Below are 21728 nucleotides of genomic sequence, written 5' to 3'. Positions count from 1 at the left end.
CTGCACTCCCATGTAAGGTATGCATGCTTGCCACTGTAGCCTGGAACGCAAAAGGAGATGTTACAAATACTTCAGATACTCCATTACTGTTTGAATAAAGCAGATGCTGTATGTCATTCAGAAAGACAGACCCACACTGATTGCTACTGTGCTGTTCTTTTCTTTTCAACGTTGTGCTATGATGTGCATAATGCATGTAATTCATAAAAAATAGTCATGGGGTATCTGCTGATTTGACCAGTCATCCCACGGCTGGTTTAACATTTAGACAGCAAACATTCAGATCCTAGACAGTAAGTGACCTAATGTGACAAACACCTATTCTCAATTTCACTACACCAAAGATCACTGAAAGATTAATAAAATATGACATCATAAAATGAAGTGACGATTATTATATCCAATAGGCTTTTTGCATTTGCTGTAGGATTATTTTAAATGCACTGAAGTTGAAACAAAGGACCGACGAGTCACTGGATCCCAGCTCCTGCCCTACATTTAAACATTTGTTCTGCATTATCCAAAGTTTAGGGATGAGATCATAAGGTTAAGGGGTGATGGCAACACAATCTTGTTCTCTGTCTCTGGTCTCTGTCTCCCTCTTGTGGGCTAAAATCGAAATGGTTGACAGTTTGTGCTTTTTTCGAGGAGGGGCTTTTTTCATCGAAAGTTCTAATGTCACCTTGTTTAATGTGTTCACTATTTATGCTCTCTGTTTCTGTAACCAAACAATGACTTATTTCATCAATCATTTGTGGTCCCAGAATGCAGAAGTATGACTTCAGAAAATGGCAATAAACTCTTCAACAACAGGATAATAAAAAAAAAAAATACAACTACAACTCCCAGACAACTCCCAGATAACGTCCGGTTTATGTACAATAAATCTTTGTTTTAAACCATGATATATTTTTGTATAGCAGTAAAACTATAGTTATTTTAACCATTTTGATAAATGTATATACCATCCAAAACACAGAAATATAAAATGATTTAATTTAAGGTTGTTAACTTTGTCGTCTCTGGTTGGTAGCCTTTATGATATGACGCAGCGGAAGTAGCTTACACTTCCTTTCCTCCATTAGGTGAGTGCGTGGTGAGAACGCGGCGATAGTCGCTCTTCGGGAAAATACTAAAAATGTCACTATTTTCAATATTCGTGGTGCCTATTTTCTCTAATATTGTCGTTTATCGTGTGTTTATTGCAGACCGCAACCATGGGTCGCCGGCCAGCCCGCTGGTGAGTTACATACTTAGCTACAAGTTTAACATAGACACACGTAGGGAGTCGAATGAAAATGGCAGGGCCTTCTGATCGGACCATGTGGAGCTGTATACGCTAAATTTAAAATTATTTGTTCACATTTTTTATGTCATCAAGGGACACATTAGGTTCCTTGTGTAAGAACTACATTCTCTTTCAAATACTGGTTAGAGTTTCTTTCAAGTGAAGTTGGGTGAAATCAAATAGGTTTGTGACATAAGATTTGCTAGCAAGTTAGCTGGCTAATTTAAGGGGGAAGCTAATGTTAGCGGTCCTCGGGTGTTGTCAATGGTTTGAGTTTTTGGCTAGTAATGGATGCAACTATAATTGTTTCATAACTATCTGTTTTTGCGGATGATTTAGATTGTCATATATGATGGTGTCCGCTTTATTCCATAACCCAAAATTGATGTCAAAACGCTAAGTTCCAAGTCTATCTAAGTCCACTCATCAAAGTCAGTGGAAGTTAGATTTTTGGCTAGCATTAGATGATTGCTAGCTGTTCATGTAACGTTAGCGATACTGTGAGTAGGTGAATGAAAGCTAGGTTAACGGAAATATTCGGAGTCCAATAAATTCTAGTAAATCGTGAAATCTGGTTAGCCATCATGATCCTTGCGTAGCACTTATGGTGTGATGGATGAGCAGCAAGACTTGCAGTAACATTAAGTAATTAATGTAGAAGGCTACTTTACTTGTGTCTTCCTTTAAATTGTTTCAATTTGTTGGAAGTGTGTCTGTCTGAACTGGTCACTACTGTATGCCTTAATCCACTTAACATTTTCTCTTTTTCTACAGCTACAGATACTGCAAGAACAAACCCTACCCCAAATCCCGTTTCTGTAGGGGTGTGCCTGGTAAGTGTTCTGTCCACCTTGAATGTTGGGGTCCTGCAGCTTATTAAGCCGACCAGTTTAGTTGATGTACTGTCCTGGTGTGCAAGGGCTGCAGACAGCAATCCTCTGGTTTTTGTATGTGTCTAGCTGGGCAGTGCTAGATGGAGAAAGGGACCACTGGTACAATTCCTAGCTTGTGGATAGATTTAAATTGGTGTGCTGTTGACCTATTCTTACTTAATATGTGTGAGTAGCGAATAAATCCTAATAACACTTATCACCTTGTTAAACAGATCCCAAGATCAGGATCTTTGATTTGGGCCGTAAGAAGGCCAAGGTGGATGAGTTTCCCCTGTGTGGTCACATGGTATCTGATGAGTATGAGCAGCTGTCTTCAGAAGGTGAGTTAAGGCCATTTGTGTGCAAAATGAGAACCAACTTTCCTCAGTTATCAGCACAATTGTGTTGTGGAAGATTTGTTCAGGAAATTGATAAGTATCCAAGTTGATTTCAGCATAATGGTAAGCCTTTTTAGTGAGTTGTAAGAGTAGATCTGTTTGAATTGGCCTCTGGTTTTGTTGTTTCATTTGCTAGTAGAGTGGAATGACGTGTAGTCACTCAAGTTTTCAAACTCTTGAAATTAAAACCAATGAATCTGCCCTTTCCCCAGCTCTTGAGGCTGCCCGTATCTGTGCTAACAAGTACATGGTGAAGACCTGCGGCAAGGATGGTTTCCACATCCGTATGCGCCTTCACCCATTCCATGTCATCCGCATCAACAAAATGTTATCCTGTGCTGGAGCTGATAGGTGAGTTTGGCCCACCAGTCTCAGGGGAAACTTGGGTACTAAATCAATTCCCTCTACACCCAAATCCAAAGGCTGTGTGTGTGTGTGTGTGTGTGTGTGTATATATATATATATATATATAGATAGATAGATAGATAGATAGATAGATAGATAGATATATATATTTGTGTGTGTGATTATTTATTTATTTATTTATTTATTTATTTATTTAATATATATATAATCACACACACAAATAAATAAATAATCACACACACAAATAAATAAATAAATAATCACACACACAAATAAATAAATAAATAAATAATCACACACACAAATAAATAAATAAATAATCACACACATAAATAAATAATCACACACACAAATAAATAATCACATACACGTACGTACGGTACGTGTGTGTTCTGTCCACCTTGGTGAATGTTGGGGTCCTGCAGCTTATTAAGCCGACCAGTTTAGTTGATGTACTGTCCTGGTGTGCAAGGGCTGCAGACAGCAATCCTCTGGTTTGTGTATGTGTCTAGCTGGGCAGTGCTAGATGGAGAAAGGGACCACTGATACAGCGTTAAGCTTGTGGGTAGATTTAAATTGGTGTGCTGTTGACATAGCTCACTTCTCTTCCAAATATGATGCTTACATGCAAGTGTTGTGACACTCTGCCGTTTTTTTTCTTTCTATTAAAAGTTGAGTCGTTCAAAGGCAGTGTGCAAGTCTTTTTCACTTTTATGCCCTTTTTGATTTGGCACCTGCTGAAACATTTTTGGATGTGCGCACTTCATAGTATGCTGTGAATGGAAGTGACCCTTCTACATGGGGGTGATGCTGTACTGTCGTATCGAGTCATTCAAATTTTGCTTCCGGTCTCCCCACTCAGGCTCCAGACAGGGATGCGTGGTGCTTTTGGAAAGCCCCAGGGTACCGTGGCTCGCGTGAACATTGGTCAGGTGATCATGTCCGTGCGCACCAAGGCTGCCAACAAGGAGCACATCATTGAGGCTCTGAGGAGGGCAAAGTTCAAGTTCCCTGGACGCCAGAAGGTATTTCTTAAATTCAGTATTTTTGCATTTGTTTGTGGTTGTTACCTGCAGCTTATTAAGCCGACCAGTCTGGTTGCTGTCCTTTTCTGGTGTGCAAGGGCTGCAGACAGTGACTCTTTGGTTTGTGTATGCGCTTGGCTGTGCAGTGCCAAGCCTTGAAAGGGACCATTGAGACAACTTGTCAGTTATGCATTTGTGTCCTCGAGTTAGATGGAATTGGGGCTTGCAAAGTTCTAAAAGTCCTTGGAGTTGATCTTTAAGATGGTGTGGGAACCCTGTCAGAGATCCTTCCTAAATCCTGATCCTCATGCTCATTATTACTTTCTAGATCCACATGTCCAAGAAGTACGGCTTCACCAAGTTCAACGCTGAGGACTTCGACGAAATGCTGCAGGAGAAGCGCCTGATCCCAGACGGCTGCGGGGTGAAATACATCCCCAGCCACGGACCCCTGAAGCGCTGGAAGGCACTGCACACAGTCCACTAAATGTCAGCATCTGAGTGCACTCTGGCTCACAGCAGGGTGATCAGTCAATAAATAATAAACAAAAATCTTTTGGTTACTCTTGTCTTGTTTCTTTGTGAGGCCACTGTAGCACAAACGGTGACTAATGGGAATGTTTGGATGGCAGAATGATTTTTCAGTGATTGTTATGTGTCTCAGAGGAAGACTTTTCAGTGTAGTCAGTCTGGCTAGGATCGCAAGGTCTTCCTGCACAATTCTGTATTTTTATTTTTATTGGTAATGTGGCTAATATCAGTGTGGACTGTTGACAGATCCTGGACTGACCTGCATGTGCTAAACAAATGTACGCAACAGGCCTGACTGCCTTTAGCTCTTTTCCATTTCTGCTGAGTGATACTGTAAACCATATTAGAGAGCATGCTCCCGACTTCCATGGTACTCCACGTAAATGCGATTTTGGAATGGTGCAAAATTGTTATGTTGGTCAAAATTGGAGTGGAAGTCACATGGAACTCTTCATACTGCGGTCCTTGCAAAAATCTGAACTATGTTATACATCAGAATTTAAGTCCGATTTCATGTGACCAGAGGCAGACAGAGTACACAGCTTTATTACTTGAGTAAAAGTACAGATACCCTTTGCTCAATTTTACTCAAGTAAAAGTACAACAGTCAGATGCCTACTTAAGTAAAAGTGCTGAAGTACTTGTTTTTAAAAGTACTTGAGTATCAAGAGTAGCCTACATTTGTTTTAAATATTGCATTATACTGCCACAGTGCTTACATTTATGTACAGAAACGTCCTACATGGAGTTATGAAAAATGTTAATGTTAGTACCCTGGAGAATGTAAAAGGAATTGAAAGTAAAATCAAGTCATTTTAATCTTTTTACCATGTTGCCAGGGATTGGCAGTATTTCTAATACGTGTATTTAAAATATGTATTTCAAATACAAAATGGGTGGGGAATAGAGACATGAGGGGTGGTGTGCAAAATTAGTTTTTTAGTGCCCTTCATATATTCAGAAGATCATATATTCAAAATAATGTAGATAGATAGATACTTTATTGATCCCCAGGGGAAATTCAATAAATTGTAGCCACACATAAACATACTAGTCATAAACAGATTGACATATGAGTTAAAATAACACCTGAGACAGGAAATGTAACTTGGAACCAAAATATTTTAACGTTACCATTTTGTCGGGTTGATGGGGTCAGGTAGAGCTTGGACAGACAGAAAAAGTTTGAAAACCACTGCCCTAGACTGATAAGATATGAGTGAAAGTGGAGTTTTGGATGGTAGAATTAGGTGCTTTTGAGTCAATACATGTCTACCAATTTTATGTGAACATGCAAAGGTGGGCACGAATACATCAAAAACTATTTTGTTACAAACTACGAATACTGGCTCATGAAATGTAACAAAATAAAATACTGATGTGAAAAATGTATTTCATTCAAATAAAAGTACCCTAATTAGTAATTTGAAAATACAAAAATACCCACACAACAGGCTAGTCTTTTATAAGTCTTTTTATTACTGAAATGTCAAAACACCAGATGTTCTTCTTAGAGCATCAGTAACATAGGCTATGCCAGGGGTTCCCAAACTTTTCCACGACAAGGCCCCCCAAATACCACTAGGTTCTGGCCAAGGACCCCCAAGATGTGTTATTAAACCCATCGAGAATACTACGGCAAATATAAAAATACATTAAGCTAATCCTAATAATTATTTTAGCCACAAACACTTCGCGATGGAGCATACAGTGTGTAAAAATTGTATTTGGGGCTCTCTGCTTTATGAGAGCTATCACTCTACTATTATTCCCAGTCATCATCATGGAAAATATAATGTTCAGAAATGCGACACATTATTATAATGGCATTGCATGACAACCCTCATAGTAATAGGTATATTTTAACATTTTCAAATGTATTTATTTGTTGCTTATATTTTTCCTTCCAACTTGCTGAGGCCCCCTGGCACCCCCTCGCGGCCCCCCAGGGGGCCCCGGCCCCCACTTTGAAAACCACTGGGCTAGGCTACTCTACATAATACTGATGTGGATAGACTGATCTGCTGTAAGTCCATGAAGCAAAGGCATATTTTGAAAAGTAAGATGCAAAATAAAAGCAAAAGCACAGAAGATATTATAGGAAGACCTTAATTGAGTCAAAACTGCATTTCAAACAAATGTAACTTGATTGGCCCTTGTTGACAGTAAATGGGACAATGAAAATGAAAAACAAATGCAGGGAGCCCGGTCTACGGGTGTGTCACATGATTTCGTGTGTCTAACCTTGACATTGCCATTGTCAACATCAGAAAACATGGCAAAATATTTTACTATCGGGATAAGCATAGCCTATTGTCATGGTTATAGTATATTTAACTGAGCGATGATATTTTGGCTTATTTGGAGAGAAAAAATATCGACTTTTATGAAATAATCCCTCAAGTTATTTTAACAAAATACAAATAACAAAATATGCTAAAGTAATTAAATATGTATTTCAAATACATCTTATTAAAATACTTCCCTTGCATGCATTGTAAGATTTTAGTGGTCATCTTCCCTGAGAATTAAACCTGCAATTTAAACATCAAATAACATGTACAACCAAGTGTACCACCAAAGGGCGCTACTCATGTCAGAGGAAGCCCACATTTCAAGTGAAGCGTGTGTGACATGGGAACTGAAAATACTGGCTTCGTAGGCTACAGTACACACAGTTGTGGTATGGCGTATGTTTTCATCAAAGTGCAAGCAAGAGACAGATCACCTCAAAGCCAGTGTGCCTTTACTAGCCACAGCTGTGCAAAACACAAGTATAGCTTACACAATGGTGATGTTCTGCATCGTGGAGTTGAAGAAGGCTATAAGGCCCTGAATGAGCCTTTTGGCCAGTATAGCTGGGACCTTCAGCATATTTCTGACCAGAGGGGACATCACTCTCTGCTGACCCTGCCCAGGAACTCTCACCCTCAGTTCCACTTCCACAGGGTAGTGGTCACTCACCTCCTCTGCCTACAGAGAAATGGAGCGACAGTTTAAGCCAGTGTGCTTTTTACCACAGGCTCAGAGCATCAATCTAATAACTCCAATCTCAACATGTCTTATTGCTGACTTAGGAGCAAAGGAGTAAGCAAGAGACGAGGAAAATAGGATATTTATTAGAACTGTTCCCTAACTGGAAGAAATGATGTATGTCTGTTAAACATGTACAGCAACACATTTTCTTTAGCTGATTCAGTCAGTTGTTTCTTTAGTGTGGAGCTAGATGTAAGTTTCCTAGTGTACTAATTAAGACGTCGAAAATATCACAACCTTGTAACCCCCCCTATTAAATAGATAGATAGATAGATAGATAGATAGATAGATAGATAGATACTTTATTGATCCCCAGGGCAATAAACACAAATATTTGAATCAAATAATACTGTAGGCCTACCCAGTTTACCCACTGTATCAGCCTTCTAGTTGCGAAAATTTTTTATCAATAAGAGAAGACAACTAAACAGAAACAGATAAGCATGGCATTTGTGCTTTTTATGCCAGAAGGCAGAAGCCAATGCATTAGCCAACTGTAATCCAGTAGATGGTTTACTGAAGAGGCTAACAAGATAGAAACTAATGGAAAAAGTGCAGTGTATTCAGGTTTGCTAGTCTGATTCAGGCTAGTGGTTGTATTGAATTGGTGTTGAGTTGTCAATTCAAAATGGACATGTAGTTATTATTATTCAAAGAAATAAAATAAACATAAAACAAACAGATATACACATTTATAATTATGAAGAATAGCTGCAAGTGAAATCTTACAAATGTCAGCATAACATTTTGTGCAATCGCAAGCCACCAAAAAATATTATGCTAGACAAAAGACACAAGGATAATATTTCCTTAGCTCTGTTTAAACACTCACAAATAAATGTTTGTAAATCTTAAATACCTTATATACCTAGCTCATACACTTAAATACTGACAAAATACCAATTCCTTTATAATATTGATATGCGCTTGATACTAAGCTGTTTAGCAGCATCATTTCAAAGTCAGCATATTATCAAACCAATGGAAAAAAATTATTGAGAGGTATTTGGATCCTAGTGATGGGTAAAACTTATAATATAAAAAATATCTCTTCTCTTCAAAAATATGACCAGCATTCATCCTCAAATCCATTAATATATCTTCAGCTTCAGTGCAAATTCCACCCGTCAGATTGGGCTCTTTGGGAACAATTGTCCAGGCAGTCTCTCTCTCTCCTTCTCAGTTGTTCAGTGTGCTTACGAGCGAAGTCGTAAGTAAACACAGAGCAGCGAGGAGGAGGTGGGGAGTTGGGGCTGCCCTCAGCCCTCCGTCTCTTAGGTCCACCTCCACGGGGTAGTGGTCACTAACACCGAGAGCCTGTGTGGAGAATAACCGTGACATGATGCGGGGGGCTGTGTGACCGACCGTGTTGCCAAGCAGGCTCAAAAAGGCATGTCCACAGGATAGACTATAGAGAGCCAGCGGCTCATGTGGACCACTTGTGCACTCTGGTTGTGACTATCATTGGTTTACATGATGACACCTCTACTTATGTACCTCTTATGTGTTTGTAAGCATCTGTGGCACAGCTGTTGATCCATCACAAGGAAGGGATAAAAGGATCCAAGTACATGTTTCCATTCAGACTTTCTAAAAATTCAGATTGAGAGCCTTTGGTCTGTCCACTCCCCTTGTGCATGTGGACTGTAAAGTCAGGGGCGTAGCACAAGATCCTGGGCCCCTGCATAGGCAGTCCTGATGGGCCCGCATGTTGCTCAACCCAGGTAAAATAAAATATATTCCAGACTTTTCAAGGGCCCTCTCTCCCCTTGGGCCCCTAATAATCAGTAGTGGTTTTACCCCCAATCCGACGCCCCTGTGTAAAGTAAAGTGAGTGTAGTCTCACTTCTTTTTTCAGAAAGCAGTTTTGTAGAAGAAATTATATATAACCCTGTTGAGTCTGATGGTTGAGCTGTGGTCAGATGATGCTGACAAGCCCCACTGGGTCCTAGTGTTCAAAAAGGGCTTTTCTTGTTTAATATTCCTTATCATATTACAGAAGCACATAAATGCTGCGTTATATAAGAATCCCTCTTTCGACAGAAAGTCAGAGCATTGCCCTGGGGTTTGTTTTGTTTAAGCACAATTAATAAATCAAAAGATAAATTCTGGACAAAAAAGAACTGAAATATAAAGTTGCCCCAGATAAAGTAACAGTTATGGCAGTAACATACCGTAGTTATAGCTATAATGACGTTACAGAAGTGGAACATGTTGATTTAAACACCACTTTCTAATAAAATGTAAAATGTCATTACTCTTGTCACTGAGACTGAGCCTGGGATTTAGTGAACCACTCAAATAGCCTTCAAAAATGTTCACTTACCTGCTCCTCAGTCAGACTATACTCATTAGCAAAGTTGAAAGCACCTGCTGAATAGGGAACAATGCCTTGGGCAAAGTTCTCTCCATGGATGACGATCCTGAGGAAAGTCAAATGGATCTTAATTGCATTTTAAATAGTTTTTTAAATACATTATGTTGATAAAATGTGTAGCCATATGGAAAAGCTGTAGAGTAAATATAACAGAGTAAGCATAATTGCATACATTTATTGTACAATAACTACTTGCATGATGAATATGTTGTAAAGAGCTTGCCTATATATTTCATAAATGGAATATCTTATTGTATCTGAAAGAGGTCATTATTATGTGTCTTAACCAGAGCCGGACAGTAACGGAGTACATTTACTTGAGTACAATACTTGAGTACAATTTTGAGGGATCTGTACTTTACTCGAGTATCATTTTTGGGGAGTACTCATGACTTTACTAAAGTACATTTGAGAGGCAAATATTGTACTCTTTACTCCACTACATTTCTATCCATAACTGTGAGTACCAGTTACCAGGAAAAAAGAAAAATCTCAGAAACCCTCAATTTGTAGTTTCCAAAGTACTATTACAAAATAGTATTTTGTATTTAAAATACATATTTTAAATACATGTATTAGAAATACTGCCCATCCCTGGCAACATGGTAAAAAGATGAAAATGACTTGATTTTACTTTCAATTCCTTTTACATTCTCCAGGGTACTAACATTAACATTTTTCATAACTCCATGTAGGACGTTTCTGTACATAAATGTAAGCACTGTGGCAGTAGTAATGCAATATTTAAAAAATGTAGGCTACTCTTGTACTCTTGATACTCAAGTACTTTTAAAAACAAGTACTTCAGTACTTTAACTTAAGTAGGCATCTGACTGTTGTACTTTTACTTGTACTTGAGTAAAATTGAGCAAAGGGTATCTGTACTTTTACTTAAGTAATAAAGCTGTGTACTCTGTCCGCCTCTGGTCTTAACAAACATCATAAATACTACATTCGAATGAATTTTCCCACACGGGAGGGTTACAGTATGTCATATTACCGATCATAAGCACAGTCGGTTGTTTCTTTCACCGTGGTGTCTACGTCATCCCCGATCAACCAGATGAACGAGGTGTCAGAGTAGAGGCGGATGTTCTTGCGGTTCTTCTTTGCTACGTACCCACAGGCAGCATTAAAGTCACCCAGGAGCATCACATTCTACAGGATAAACATACATCGACTTTAAAGGACAGTCTGAGTTGTGGGAGGACAGAGCAAAATATATCTCCAGATTCCCTGACTCACCTCCACCCTCCATTTATTTTTTATGGCTACAAAGACATCGTAGAGTTCATCGATCTCTTTTGTGGCATTGGTAGGAGATGTGTGTTGTGGTATGAGCACAAACTCCCCCAGAACTGTTCAAAAAAGTTTTGCATTACCAGACCGTATTACCATTAAAGTTCTAAATAGTCAATGCAATCAAACTGAAAAGCCACAAAGTGGACATACTATAGTATCACTGAGATGCATGGTATTCAATCTTAAGACTACATACCTGTCCTCGGTGCTCGGAACCACACCACAAACGGTTCTCTAGCAAAAGCATCCTCGTCCCCTTTCTGTGTGTCAGGATACTGATATTGATCTTTCACACTGACCGTATCTGTCCTGCAAGAGGGAATTGAGTAAAGGGACTGCTTGTTAAGTTGATTAGAGAAACATCATTTGATACACAGGCTACATAAATACACTCTTAAACTGAAAAATGTGTTAGAAACAACACAAACTGTGTTGTCCCTATCTAGACATAGATTTGTGTTAAAAAGTTGTGTTATTTTCAACACATTTGTTTTAAGAGCGTACTTATTTAAAACATATAGCATATGCTGTTATCATTTACACTCAGATATAGTCCCATGTGGTCCTGACACAGAAGTGTCTTCTCTCACCTGTACACAAACACATACTGTTCCTGATAAGAAGTCCTACCAAGACGCTCACTGGCCACAGCGTCATAAGTGTGTACAGAGTCAAACCTGAGATTAAAACAGGAAATCATTCTGGGGTTAGCAGACTGAACTGATGCCATGCAAGCTTTAACCAGCCATCACTGGATTCGTGTCTATGTGGCTGACTGTTGATGGCATAATACCTATTCAGTGCAGCAAGCAGGATGGGAATGGCCTTTCCTTTGCTGTCTCTCACTTCCTGAAGTAAGGCAATGTCACACCTAGACAGGATCTGCACAAACATTGCACACACATTTTGAACAGAGTAGTTTTAGCAAAGCATTTTACACAGTCTCTTGATTCTCAGTTTTACTTTCACTTCAATTTTATCTTAAATTCACATCACATTTCACACAGGAAGTCCCTTCATGCTCTGATTTTCATCTGTCTGTACACCAGTGAAACTGCTGTGAACCGTGCCACTCATTACATTGAAAACTCATAAAATTATCTTCAAATTCATCTATATATATATATATATATATATATATATATATATATATATATATAAATATAATATAAAAAAGAATACAATAGCCACAATGCCACAAATGGGTGGGTTACACTCACTCGAATCAGAGTGTGCATGACCATGGCATCGGTTGATTTAGAGTCTCCAAAGCTTCGGACATTGAATGCACATATTTTGAAAGCCAAAACGGGACACAGGAAGCTTGCAAAAAACAGTGCTAGAGTAATCCAAGGTCCAGTGCTTTTATTGGCTGTCAGTAGCATGACGGAGCTGTATGAAATGACAGAAAAGAACATCTCTGAGATCCGTTATTACACGGCAATTACTGTAGCTAAACATTTGAACACACATGACCACACAAGTGAAATACATTCAGTGAATGTTTACTTGATGTTTGGTCAATCCTCCCTTGCATGGAAGAGGAAACTGCCTAAAGTTACTTTTCCTTTTCAAAGGAAACTTTGTCTTTCTGAAGGAGATTTGGTTTGTTTCAGCAAGATACTGTTCCAGTCCATTACTCCATCCAATCAATTAATTCTGAAAATGATGCTGGGTGAATTCAGTGCACCTAGGACATACTAATTGCCTTTATCTTTAAACAGGAAGGTAAATCAAAGGAACCCAATTGAACAAGGAAAAGGGGCTGTTCTGTGTGGACTGTCAGCAAGCCAGCACTTATTGACTTAGATATAAATACATTCCTGAGAGGTGATATGCCCTGACATGTGGACTTATAGTATCAGTGTTAAAAGAACTGCATACTGTCTATTTATCACTGACAGATAGTCAGCTGTAAAACAACAGCAATAACAACAACAAACTTCATGATTGGATATTCACTCTTTTGAAAGTGTTTCAACTGTACTCAGTAAGTTTCCACTCAGCAGAAAAAGGAACTGAGTAAAGAAAGAAAGAGAAGCCATTCGGTTTTCCTTATACATGTATACAAAATGTGGAATTAAATGTAGTTTACATTACCTTTCTGGAAAGGGACCAGTTGTTGGTTGTGTGAAAGTTAAGAAGCTAAATGTTTCTTTTGAGCTGCGCGCTTCCTTGTTGATCTCCCCTGAGTTGGCTCTTTGACCCCACCCACTCTGCTCTTGAGGGAGGGGCAACGTGTTTCTAATAATGTAGAACAGTTGCTATCCTAGTGCCCTTTACAGCAGAAGAGGTGTAGCCCACAAATGGGTCATACTTTCTTAAAATATCGACACACTTCTGATATCTCACATTATGACTTGTACTTCCAGAAACACCAGGGAAAATCATCTCTCTCTCTCTCTCTCTCCTCTCTCTGTCTCTCTCTCTCTCTCACTCTAAATCAAGATAAGAAACAATAATTATGGTTATGCCAATCCCCAAGGTGGATCGATTCTCAGAAGGACACGTGAATAAAATGTTTCCTGAGAAAAAGGGGAAACAGACTGACTTGGCCAAAATGGCCAATGAGGTTAAAGTTTATAGATATATGGGTTTATGGTAAATAACATAGAGCTATGTTAAACTCCAATTTCACAACCTCAGGGTCAGGTTGTATAAAAAAAAAAAGAAAATCTGAGCAAAAATATTAAACATTTTCCAGGATCCTTTTAGCCAACAATGTTAAGACAACCTAAACAAGGATACAAACAAACAATTTGGTCTATCATCCATAGTGGCTGGTATATATTTACAATTATCAGCCCTATTTTCTACAGTAACATGGTATATTAAAAACAAAACAAATATGAATGATTAAATTGAGTCACCCCTGCAGGTGGCATGCCATTGCATTTGTGACAAATGCAATGGCATAAGAATGTTCGTTTCCAATAAGTCAAAAATCCAAACTCTGGTTAGAGAAGGTCATTGTGCACATCCCAGATGCAGGATAAAAAAAAAGTTCAGCCAAACATAACAAAATAAAACAACACACAGAGAGGAAAAAATCAAAAAGTGTGAAGACTTAAAAGTAATTAAAAAACTTAACAACTGTGCATTACATTTACAGCTTCTCCTTCCAATCCCCACTAGCCATGACAGGGTAGTTTGAGTTATCTTCAGAAAATGTAATCTACAGGCACGGCGTTATGGGTGGCCCTGAAGGGTTAAGGCCCACCCACTTTTCAACAGGCCCACCCAAAACTTTTCTTCAAAAAAACAAAAAACTTTTAATATATTTTTATTTTGTCAAGAATGATTAAAAATCGGCAAATAATCTCATAAGTTGTGCTAAAATAGTCTAAATGTTTAGTTTTCAAAACAATTTTAAAAAGCTGGTTATGTCTATGTCAGAGTTTCCCCTAGAAAAAAATGGTGCCGGTAAAAGTCAGTGACCGGCAGAGGTTTCGTTTTCCGGACATTTTGATGATATGCCGGTCAAATATATTATCCCTTCTTAATTAGTCAAATTGAGGAAAACTGGAGACAGGCTATGTAGCTTAAAGAATGACATACTCAGGCTGTAGGCTATAGAATGCTATAGAATACAACATGTTCATTAGTCTAACTTAAACATGCCTAACAAGATCTAGCCAGTAGGCTATCTTTTCATGGACAGCAAGAGTCCGCTTCGTTTGTTGTTTTAAAAAGGCTACGTGTTTTGTTGCTGCTACGTTATCTCCAGTGGTGACTGTTTAACTTACACAGATGCGCACACACAAGAATGAGCGCTCACACCACTACCCCCTAATGCTATGCCTCTTTATTTGATAACAATAAATTAAGAAATGTTTCCTATTGTGGGAAATGTTTAGTTTCTTTTTCTTTCGGCCGCGGTTCAATGATACCGTTTAATTGTGCCAGAAATTATCCGCGGACCAGTAATCGCCTCGTCGAGGAGGCCCTAACCCTGCAGATCATAGACAAAGAACGGATAGGCCTAGTGTATGCTTTGGGTAAAGAACACTTTGCATGTCCAGTACTAGCCTACATGACAGTGTCTTGGAGTGGCCGCACCCCCTGCAACTCCACTTCCAATGTCACTGATTCCGACAGATAGGCTACGCCCGACACTTCTGCTTTTTATCTGGTGGTGGTGGAGTTGACCGGGCATCTGAGGCTTCAGACGTTACCAATTTATCATCATCCATCGCGTCTGGCCTCTGAAAAAACGTTTAACGCTAGTCTGCCTGGGCTGCCATGTTTTGAACCGCCTCACTCATTTGTTCGTTGTTTAACATGGACGTTTTTTGAAATGCAGTGCTTTCCTTTACTTTTCAAGTACTTACTTTTCGCTTACTTTTCAAACGGTAGAGCCTGTTCATTTAAAAACATAGCCAGAGGACGTATAATAGCCTATAGACTTACATATTAAGGCTTATTCTCAAATTCAGATTGCGTTAGGGGACGGGATTATTAGGCAATTTCAATCGCACAATTTGACCGGAGAGATTTAATTTTGTCGGACATTTAATTTTTTTTTCGGCCAATGTCCGGTAGGCCTAATTACCGGACAACGGAAACCCTGATGTTTCTGTGCAAGTTCAGCAGACAGTGCCAGACGTGAGTTTCTGGATCGGATGTAGCTTGTCAGTATGCTAGGCTAGCTCAAGTGATCTGAAAGTGTGAAAATCATTTCCAGTAGAGGACAGTGTTGAAACAGTGTTGGTACATTAAAGGGACACCAGGCAACGTTTTCGTGTTAATTAATCATCTTCGTAAGTCGGTATATGGTTAAATGACTAATTACGGGGCGAATGAAGGCTCTCTCGCCCGCCCCTACTGCCTGTAGGAAGAATATCCCACTTGCAAGTTCGGTGTATCCTACCCGCCGACCGAAGCAGGATCAGTTTACAGCACAGAGGCAGGCTAACAAAACGCTAGAGATAGTTGCAAACGTGTGTATAATGGCAGAGCCGGCGAAGAAGCAGCGAAAACCCTTGACGGAAGACGCAAAGAAAAGGAAAAGAGTTTCAGACTGAGCGAGGGGGAGTTTCGTAGGGAAAAAGCATCAGGCTTGCCTGGTGTCCCTTTAAATGTGCACGAACGGTCTCAGAGTAATCGCTGCAACCGGGAGATGAAGGAGAGCTGAGATCCACAGCACATCTTCGTCTATGGCTTAATAATGGCTTCTGAAATACCTTTTTTTACAATGCAGCAAACTTTGTTGATGTTGTGATGCTTAATCCAATTTGCATTAAAGTAAGGGCTGTTAATCTTTGTGGATGGATGACAGGGAATTGGTGGTAGCTTATGTATTAGTTATTATCTTGTGGTAGCCCTATATTTTGAATGCATCACACTGTATAATAAGCCACGCTCAGTCTGTTGAAATTTGTTGACCGCATAGCGGTACAAAATATGACCGCCGGTTCTGTCCTGATCATCCTAATTGTCAATTTGTCCCATCTCCTCACCCCCTAAAGTGTATGGGCTGCCTGTGTGTGTTTGTGTGCCTGTGTGTGTGTGCTACTGTGTGCTTACGCTTGCACGCATGTGTGTGGGTGCGTGTGTGTGTGTGTGTGTGCATTTGGTGTGTATGTCAATTTGTCTCCATCTCCTAGAGCCTGACCAATATGGGATTTTGAAGGCTGATAACCGATTTTGATATTTGAGTTATTCAAACACTGACAACCGATATATCGGCCGATAATCATTTTTAATAACATTTTTAACATGTAAAAATGTTCTCCCATAACAAGGTTGTAATCAAGCCCCACTATGTGGGCCTATTTGAATAGGCCTTTGAATAGGCCTAACTATCTAGATTCCTAATGAAAGGCTCTTCATATACAGTAATTTGTTTAAGAAATAAAAGAGTGTATAAAAAAGAAAGAATAAAAATAAAATATAGCTGCAAGCAGCAATGCGGGGGCCAAGCAGTGCGCTATAGCAGGAATGGTGTTGCCATGGCATGAGCAAGCACTCACAGCAAGTTTGATTGCAATTGGATAAAGAATGGCTGATAAATAAGCTCATTTACTTTGTCCTTAGAGGCACAAATTACACCAATGTCCTTGTGCGTTCTCAGAATCAGCTACCCTGGACTTCATACACCAAATAGTTGCCGAGATGTGAGCTCAATTTGTCTATTTCAGCACCCCTAGAGGCCAAATGAGACCACTTTCCTTGCATTTCCTCCCAATCAGCTACTTTGTCTCTGTATTAAGTTTGGACTTCATACATCCAAGCTTTGCTGAGATACGAGTTCACTTCCTGTATTGCAGCGCCCCCTATAGAGGCCAAATGATGCCAATTTCCTATTAAGCGCCATCACAATCAGATACCAAGTCCCTGTACCAAGTTTGGACTTTATACATCAAAGCGTTGCTGAGATCTGAAGTTCACTTCCTGTATTGCTGAGATGACAAGTTCATTAAGCGTCATCACAATCAGATACCAAGTCCCTGTATTTGCTTCATACATCAAAGTGCCCCACTTCCTGTATTGCAGTGCCCCCTTTAGAGGCCAAATGATGCCAATTTCCTAGGGCGTCATCATAATCAGGTAACATGTCCTTATACCAAGTTTGGACTTCATACATTAAAGCGTAGCGGAGATGTTAGCCCACTTCCTGTTAGGCGGCATCGTTGCCATGTGTGATTTGCCGTCACAGGCAAATAAACTTGAAATTAAAAAATCTGACAAGTATCGTTTGTGCGGCTCGGTCTGAAGATCATCTCTGCCAAGTTCTGTGAAAATCGGATGAAATTTGTAACCGCTGAAACTTTTCGTAGAGTTTAGACTAAACCCAATATGGCGGAGGTCCAATATGGCGGAAAGTGATGGGATAGGGGTCGATGAACTCGGTATGGTTCAAGGATTCAGATGCTACTGTGGCATAGGGTGATTTGAGAAAACAGAAAAGACTGAACCCCATTTAATTTTTTGACTTGGAACACTACCACTGATTCTGTAGACCTCTCATTGTGATATTCATCCCTGTTAAGAGTAAACTCTCCAGCAGATGGCACTCTCTGTAATACACATAGGCAACTAATGGTAAATAGCTGACGACAGAAGAAGAGTTGTCAAGTAAGTTACGTGTGTAGAAGTGCGCTGATGAACTGTCACATCTTTTTGTATTCCCAACAGGTAAATACACTTAAAACAGAATCTTGAAATTAGTTAACAGTAGTAGAAGTACAGATAGCGACCTGTTGTAATGTTAACTCTCTACAACAATGAGTTTTCTTGTGAGTTTTAACTAGCTTCTTCTGGTACAGTGGCGCGCGGTCAGTTAACGGTTATCGGCAAAGCCACTGAGTATGTTTGTTACATTATACGAAAGTTAGAGGAATAATACAGTTTAAAAATGAATGCTGTGTATGTAATGTATGAGGTTTACTGTTATGTAAAATAGGCTAAAAGTGAATACTGAAGGTATCATTTTGTGTATTAGCTCCAAGTTTGTGTCAGCGTCAGTCCCAATGAGTGAATGTATGTTAGCTAACGCTAATCACGATAGCTTTCTAGAGGTTATTGCATTACTAGCTAACGCTAATCGCGATAGAGGTTATAGCATTACTATAGAGGTTATTGCTATGTTACACTCTCTATGTGGTTCTGAAGGAAGGCACCAAGACATGATTGTCCTCTATTGTTTAAGTGTCACATTATTTCCGTATTGATGTTAGGAATTATTATCTGTTATCTCCACACTGGGAATTTGAAGAAAGAAATCTAGCAACATGAATAGAACATAGGCTAAGGTTGTTCAGTGAGAATGTTGTACACACACGCGTGCGCACGAGCACAGACACAATTGGCGCCGTTACCACACACACACACACACACACACACATATTCACAAAGACTTACCAGTTACATTTTAAGTCAAGTCAAGTCAGTTTTATTTAGTATAGCGCATTTAACATGCACAAAGTGCAACCCAAAGCGCTCCACATACAATACATTAACAAAAAATAAAAGACAATAAGACAAAAAATGCCAGATGGAGCGGCGTAGTCGCCAGCGTTGACACCAGATGACAAAAACATTTAAAAAATAACAAACACAAAAGATGCCGGACGGAGCGGCGTAGTCGCCAGCGTTCCCGTGACACTAAGACATACAAGACAGACAAGACAGAAAATTGAAAATAAATAAAATAATAATAATCATGTTAAAATTAGTCCAATTTCCAACCGGCTGAAAAAGTCCAAGGGCAATGATGACCCGCTATGTACACGATTTTACAGTCTATGAGAGAGATTGTCATTGGGTGAATAGCTGTTATATATGCTTACTGCTATATAAGTTAGACATAGTAAATACTTACCTGTTACATATGATTGTCATTGGGTGAATAGCTGTTACATGCTTACTGCTACATAAGTTAGACATAGTAAATACTTACCTGTTACATGGTTTCTGCTTATTAGAGAGATTGTCATTTGATGAATAGTTATATGATTACTGTTACATACACACCTGTAATACTTACCTGTTACATGTCTACTGCTTATGCGAGACATGGAATTTAATTGCATATTCAAAATATATGTTACAATGTTCTTCTGAAACCCAATGTGTGATTGGGTTATACATGAACTAAAGGTTGTGATACCTAGTAATAGTAATGTGTAAATAGCTGACGACAGAACAAGAGTTGTCAAGTAAGTTACGTGTGTAGAAGTGCGCTGATGAACTGTCACATCTTTTTGTATTCCCAACAGACTTTTAATTAAATGTGTTACACCAGACCATAGTGTCATTCTTGGACCCGTAACACTACCTCAATTGTGAAAATCAGACAAAAGAGTCAAGGATCACGCACCTGAACGCATGTCCAACATTGGGCTGGTGGTGGCTTTAGAGTGTTCAATATATTTGCATGAAAATTGCTGTGAGTGATTGGGACCGTGTCCTGACTAATGGTATCGAGTTTTGTTATGTTAACTCAAAGTGTAACGGAGATGTTAGTCCACTTCCTGTTTGGCGGGTTCATCACCATATTTGATTGGCTGTCACGGGCAAACAAAAATAAAATTGAAAAATCTGACAAGTATCGTTTGTGCGGCTCGGGCAGAAGATCATCTCCACCAAGTTCTGTGAAAATCGGATGAAATTTGTGAACGCTGAAACTTTTCGTAGAGTTTGGACTAAATCCAATATGGCGGAGGTCCAATATGGCGGAGGTCCAATATGGCGGAAAGTGACGTAATAGGGGTCATTGAACTTAGGTCGGTCCAGGGATTCCAACGGTTCCTGATATGTGAAAATCGGACGCACCGTTCAATGCTCACATGCGTGAATGCAATCCAGGTTCGACCCATTGGTGGCGCTAGAGTGTTGGGCATAGAGTTCTGTAAATTGCTGAGTGATCATGGGACAGTGCTGAATCAGTGTGCCAAATTTCATAACTTTAGACCCAGCGGTTCAATTTTCGGCCAGATTTTGACCTGTTGGTGGCACTAGACGGCTGGGTTTAGAGGTCCGTAAATGAGTGTGAGTGGTCAGTGGAGTGTCCCGAAACTTTTTGCCAAAAAATCTGCACTTTTTAGCCAGGCGTTCTATGAGCTGCCATAGACTCCAATGGCAGAATAATAATAGGAAAAGCTAGTAACTCAATGGGTGCCTTCGCAGCTTCGCTGCTAGGCCCCCAAATAGGTATTTGCTCTGTGATAACCACATTGCCATAAACTACATTGTGAGCAGTTTATACTTGCAGTGCCTGTTCAAACATGCTATTCCTGTAGAAAACCCATATCCTGTAAGTAGGCAGGAATTAAAAATAAGAAGATATGGAAAAGCACCATTCCAGCTAAGCATTCAATAATGAACACTGATTATTATGTAAGGGATAATGTATTGTCCGCCGGTAATTATCAGAAAATAAGTCCCAACAGGGAGAACAGAACCCCGACGCGCAGTGGAGCTGTCTCTCAAGAGCGGATTATTATGTGTGATGGCTCAGTTATCACCATAACCTGTGCTAAAAATCCTTCTATATCTTGAACAATTACCACAACATTCACATCTTGCTGTGCATCTGGTCTTGTGAAGTGACATCACTTTGCTTGCATGTCTTTACATTGATAGATAACGGTCCCATCAAAATACTCAATGCCAAATTTGGACGCCGCAATTACCAAATCTGTTCTGCAGCCCTACCTGGTCACATACTATCCAATGTGTTATGGAACATACAAGTACCTGGAGGTGTCATATACCTGTGTGCCTCCCCACAAACCAGTGGTCTACCCAACATTGCCTCTCGACTAAGCACTGGGCTACGCAACCTGTTATTGATGAGCTAATTTCACTCTTCAATTCTGGAGTATATTTTCATCTTGCTTAACAGCTGCCATCTACAGAGTACTAGCACAGAAATGTAGTCAGCTGCACAACTTAAGTCTAAAAGTCAACATTTATGACTACATTGTGGATGAAGATGTGCCACCTCCAAAGTGGGGAATGACAGAAAAGGTTTGAGAACCAAAAAAGTTTTAGTAAAGCATTGTATAGCCTACACGCATCTGTGCTCGT

At 39.5% G+C, this 21728-nt stretch overlaps 2 protein-coding genes and 3 non-coding genes across 6 annotated transcripts; 4 read left to right on the top strand and 1 right to left on the bottom strand.

Moving 5' to 3' along the window:
* Positions 1-1174: 1174 nt before the first annotated feature.
* On the top strand, positions 1175-4512 carry rpl10 (ribosomal protein L10). Its single transcript, XM_048240411.1, has 6 exons — positions 1175-1240; positions 2063-2121; positions 2394-2501; positions 2771-2909; positions 3787-3949; positions 4278-4512. Exons 1-6 carry the CDS (start codon positions 1218-1220, stop codon positions 4434-4436), a joined length of 651 nt encoding a protein of 216 aa, XP_048096368.1. The 5' UTR covers positions 1175-1217; the 3' UTR covers positions 4437-4512.
* Positions 2155-2288, top strand: LOC125294070. The gene has a single exon (XR_007193482.1). It is a non-coding gene; the product is annotated as a small nucleolar RNA SNORA70 (small nucleolar RNA).
* Positions 3344-3477, top strand: LOC125294068. The gene has a single exon (XR_007193480.1). It is a non-coding gene; the product is annotated as a small nucleolar RNA SNORA70 (small nucleolar RNA).
* LOC125294069 lies at positions 3995-4128 on the top strand. The gene has a single exon (XR_007193481.1). It is a non-coding gene; the product is annotated as a small nucleolar RNA SNORA70 (small nucleolar RNA).
* A 1856-nt stretch (positions 4513-6368) lies between the features above and the next one.
* dnase1l1 (deoxyribonuclease I-like 1) lies at positions 6369-14326 on the bottom strand. Of its 2 annotated transcripts, none has more exons than XM_048240409.1 (9): positions 13296-14326; positions 12416-12587; positions 11989-12077; positions 11786-11872; positions 11392-11504; positions 11139-11251; positions 10894-11051; positions 9843-9939; positions 6369-7453 (listed from the first exon to the last, which is right to left on the bottom strand). In XM_048240409.1, exons 2-9 carry the CDS (start codon positions 12578-12580, stop codon positions 7262-7264), a joined length of 1014 nt encoding a protein of 337 aa, XP_048096366.1. In that variant the 5' UTR covers positions 12581-12587; positions 13296-14326; the 3' UTR covers positions 6369-7261. The 2 variants fall into 2 exon arrangements, with proteins under 2 accessions (XP_048096366.1, XP_048096367.1); XM_048240410.1 differs by lacking the exon at positions 6369-7453 and adding an exon at positions 7580-8833 and having other exon boundaries at positions 13296-14324.
* Between the last annotated feature and the right edge of the window lie 7402 nt (positions 14327-21728).

This window comes from Alosa alosa, chromosome 4 (assembly GCF_017589495.1).
Source record: "Alosa alosa isolate M-15738 ecotype Scorff River chromosome 4, AALO_Geno_1.1, whole genome shotgun sequence".
NCBI classification, from domain to species: Eukaryota; Metazoa; Chordata; class Actinopteri; order Clupeiformes; family Clupeidae; genus Alosa; species Alosa alosa.
The sequence above is the reverse complement of the archived record's forward strand: the minus strand, read 5'-3'. Positions and strand labels throughout refer to the sequence as shown.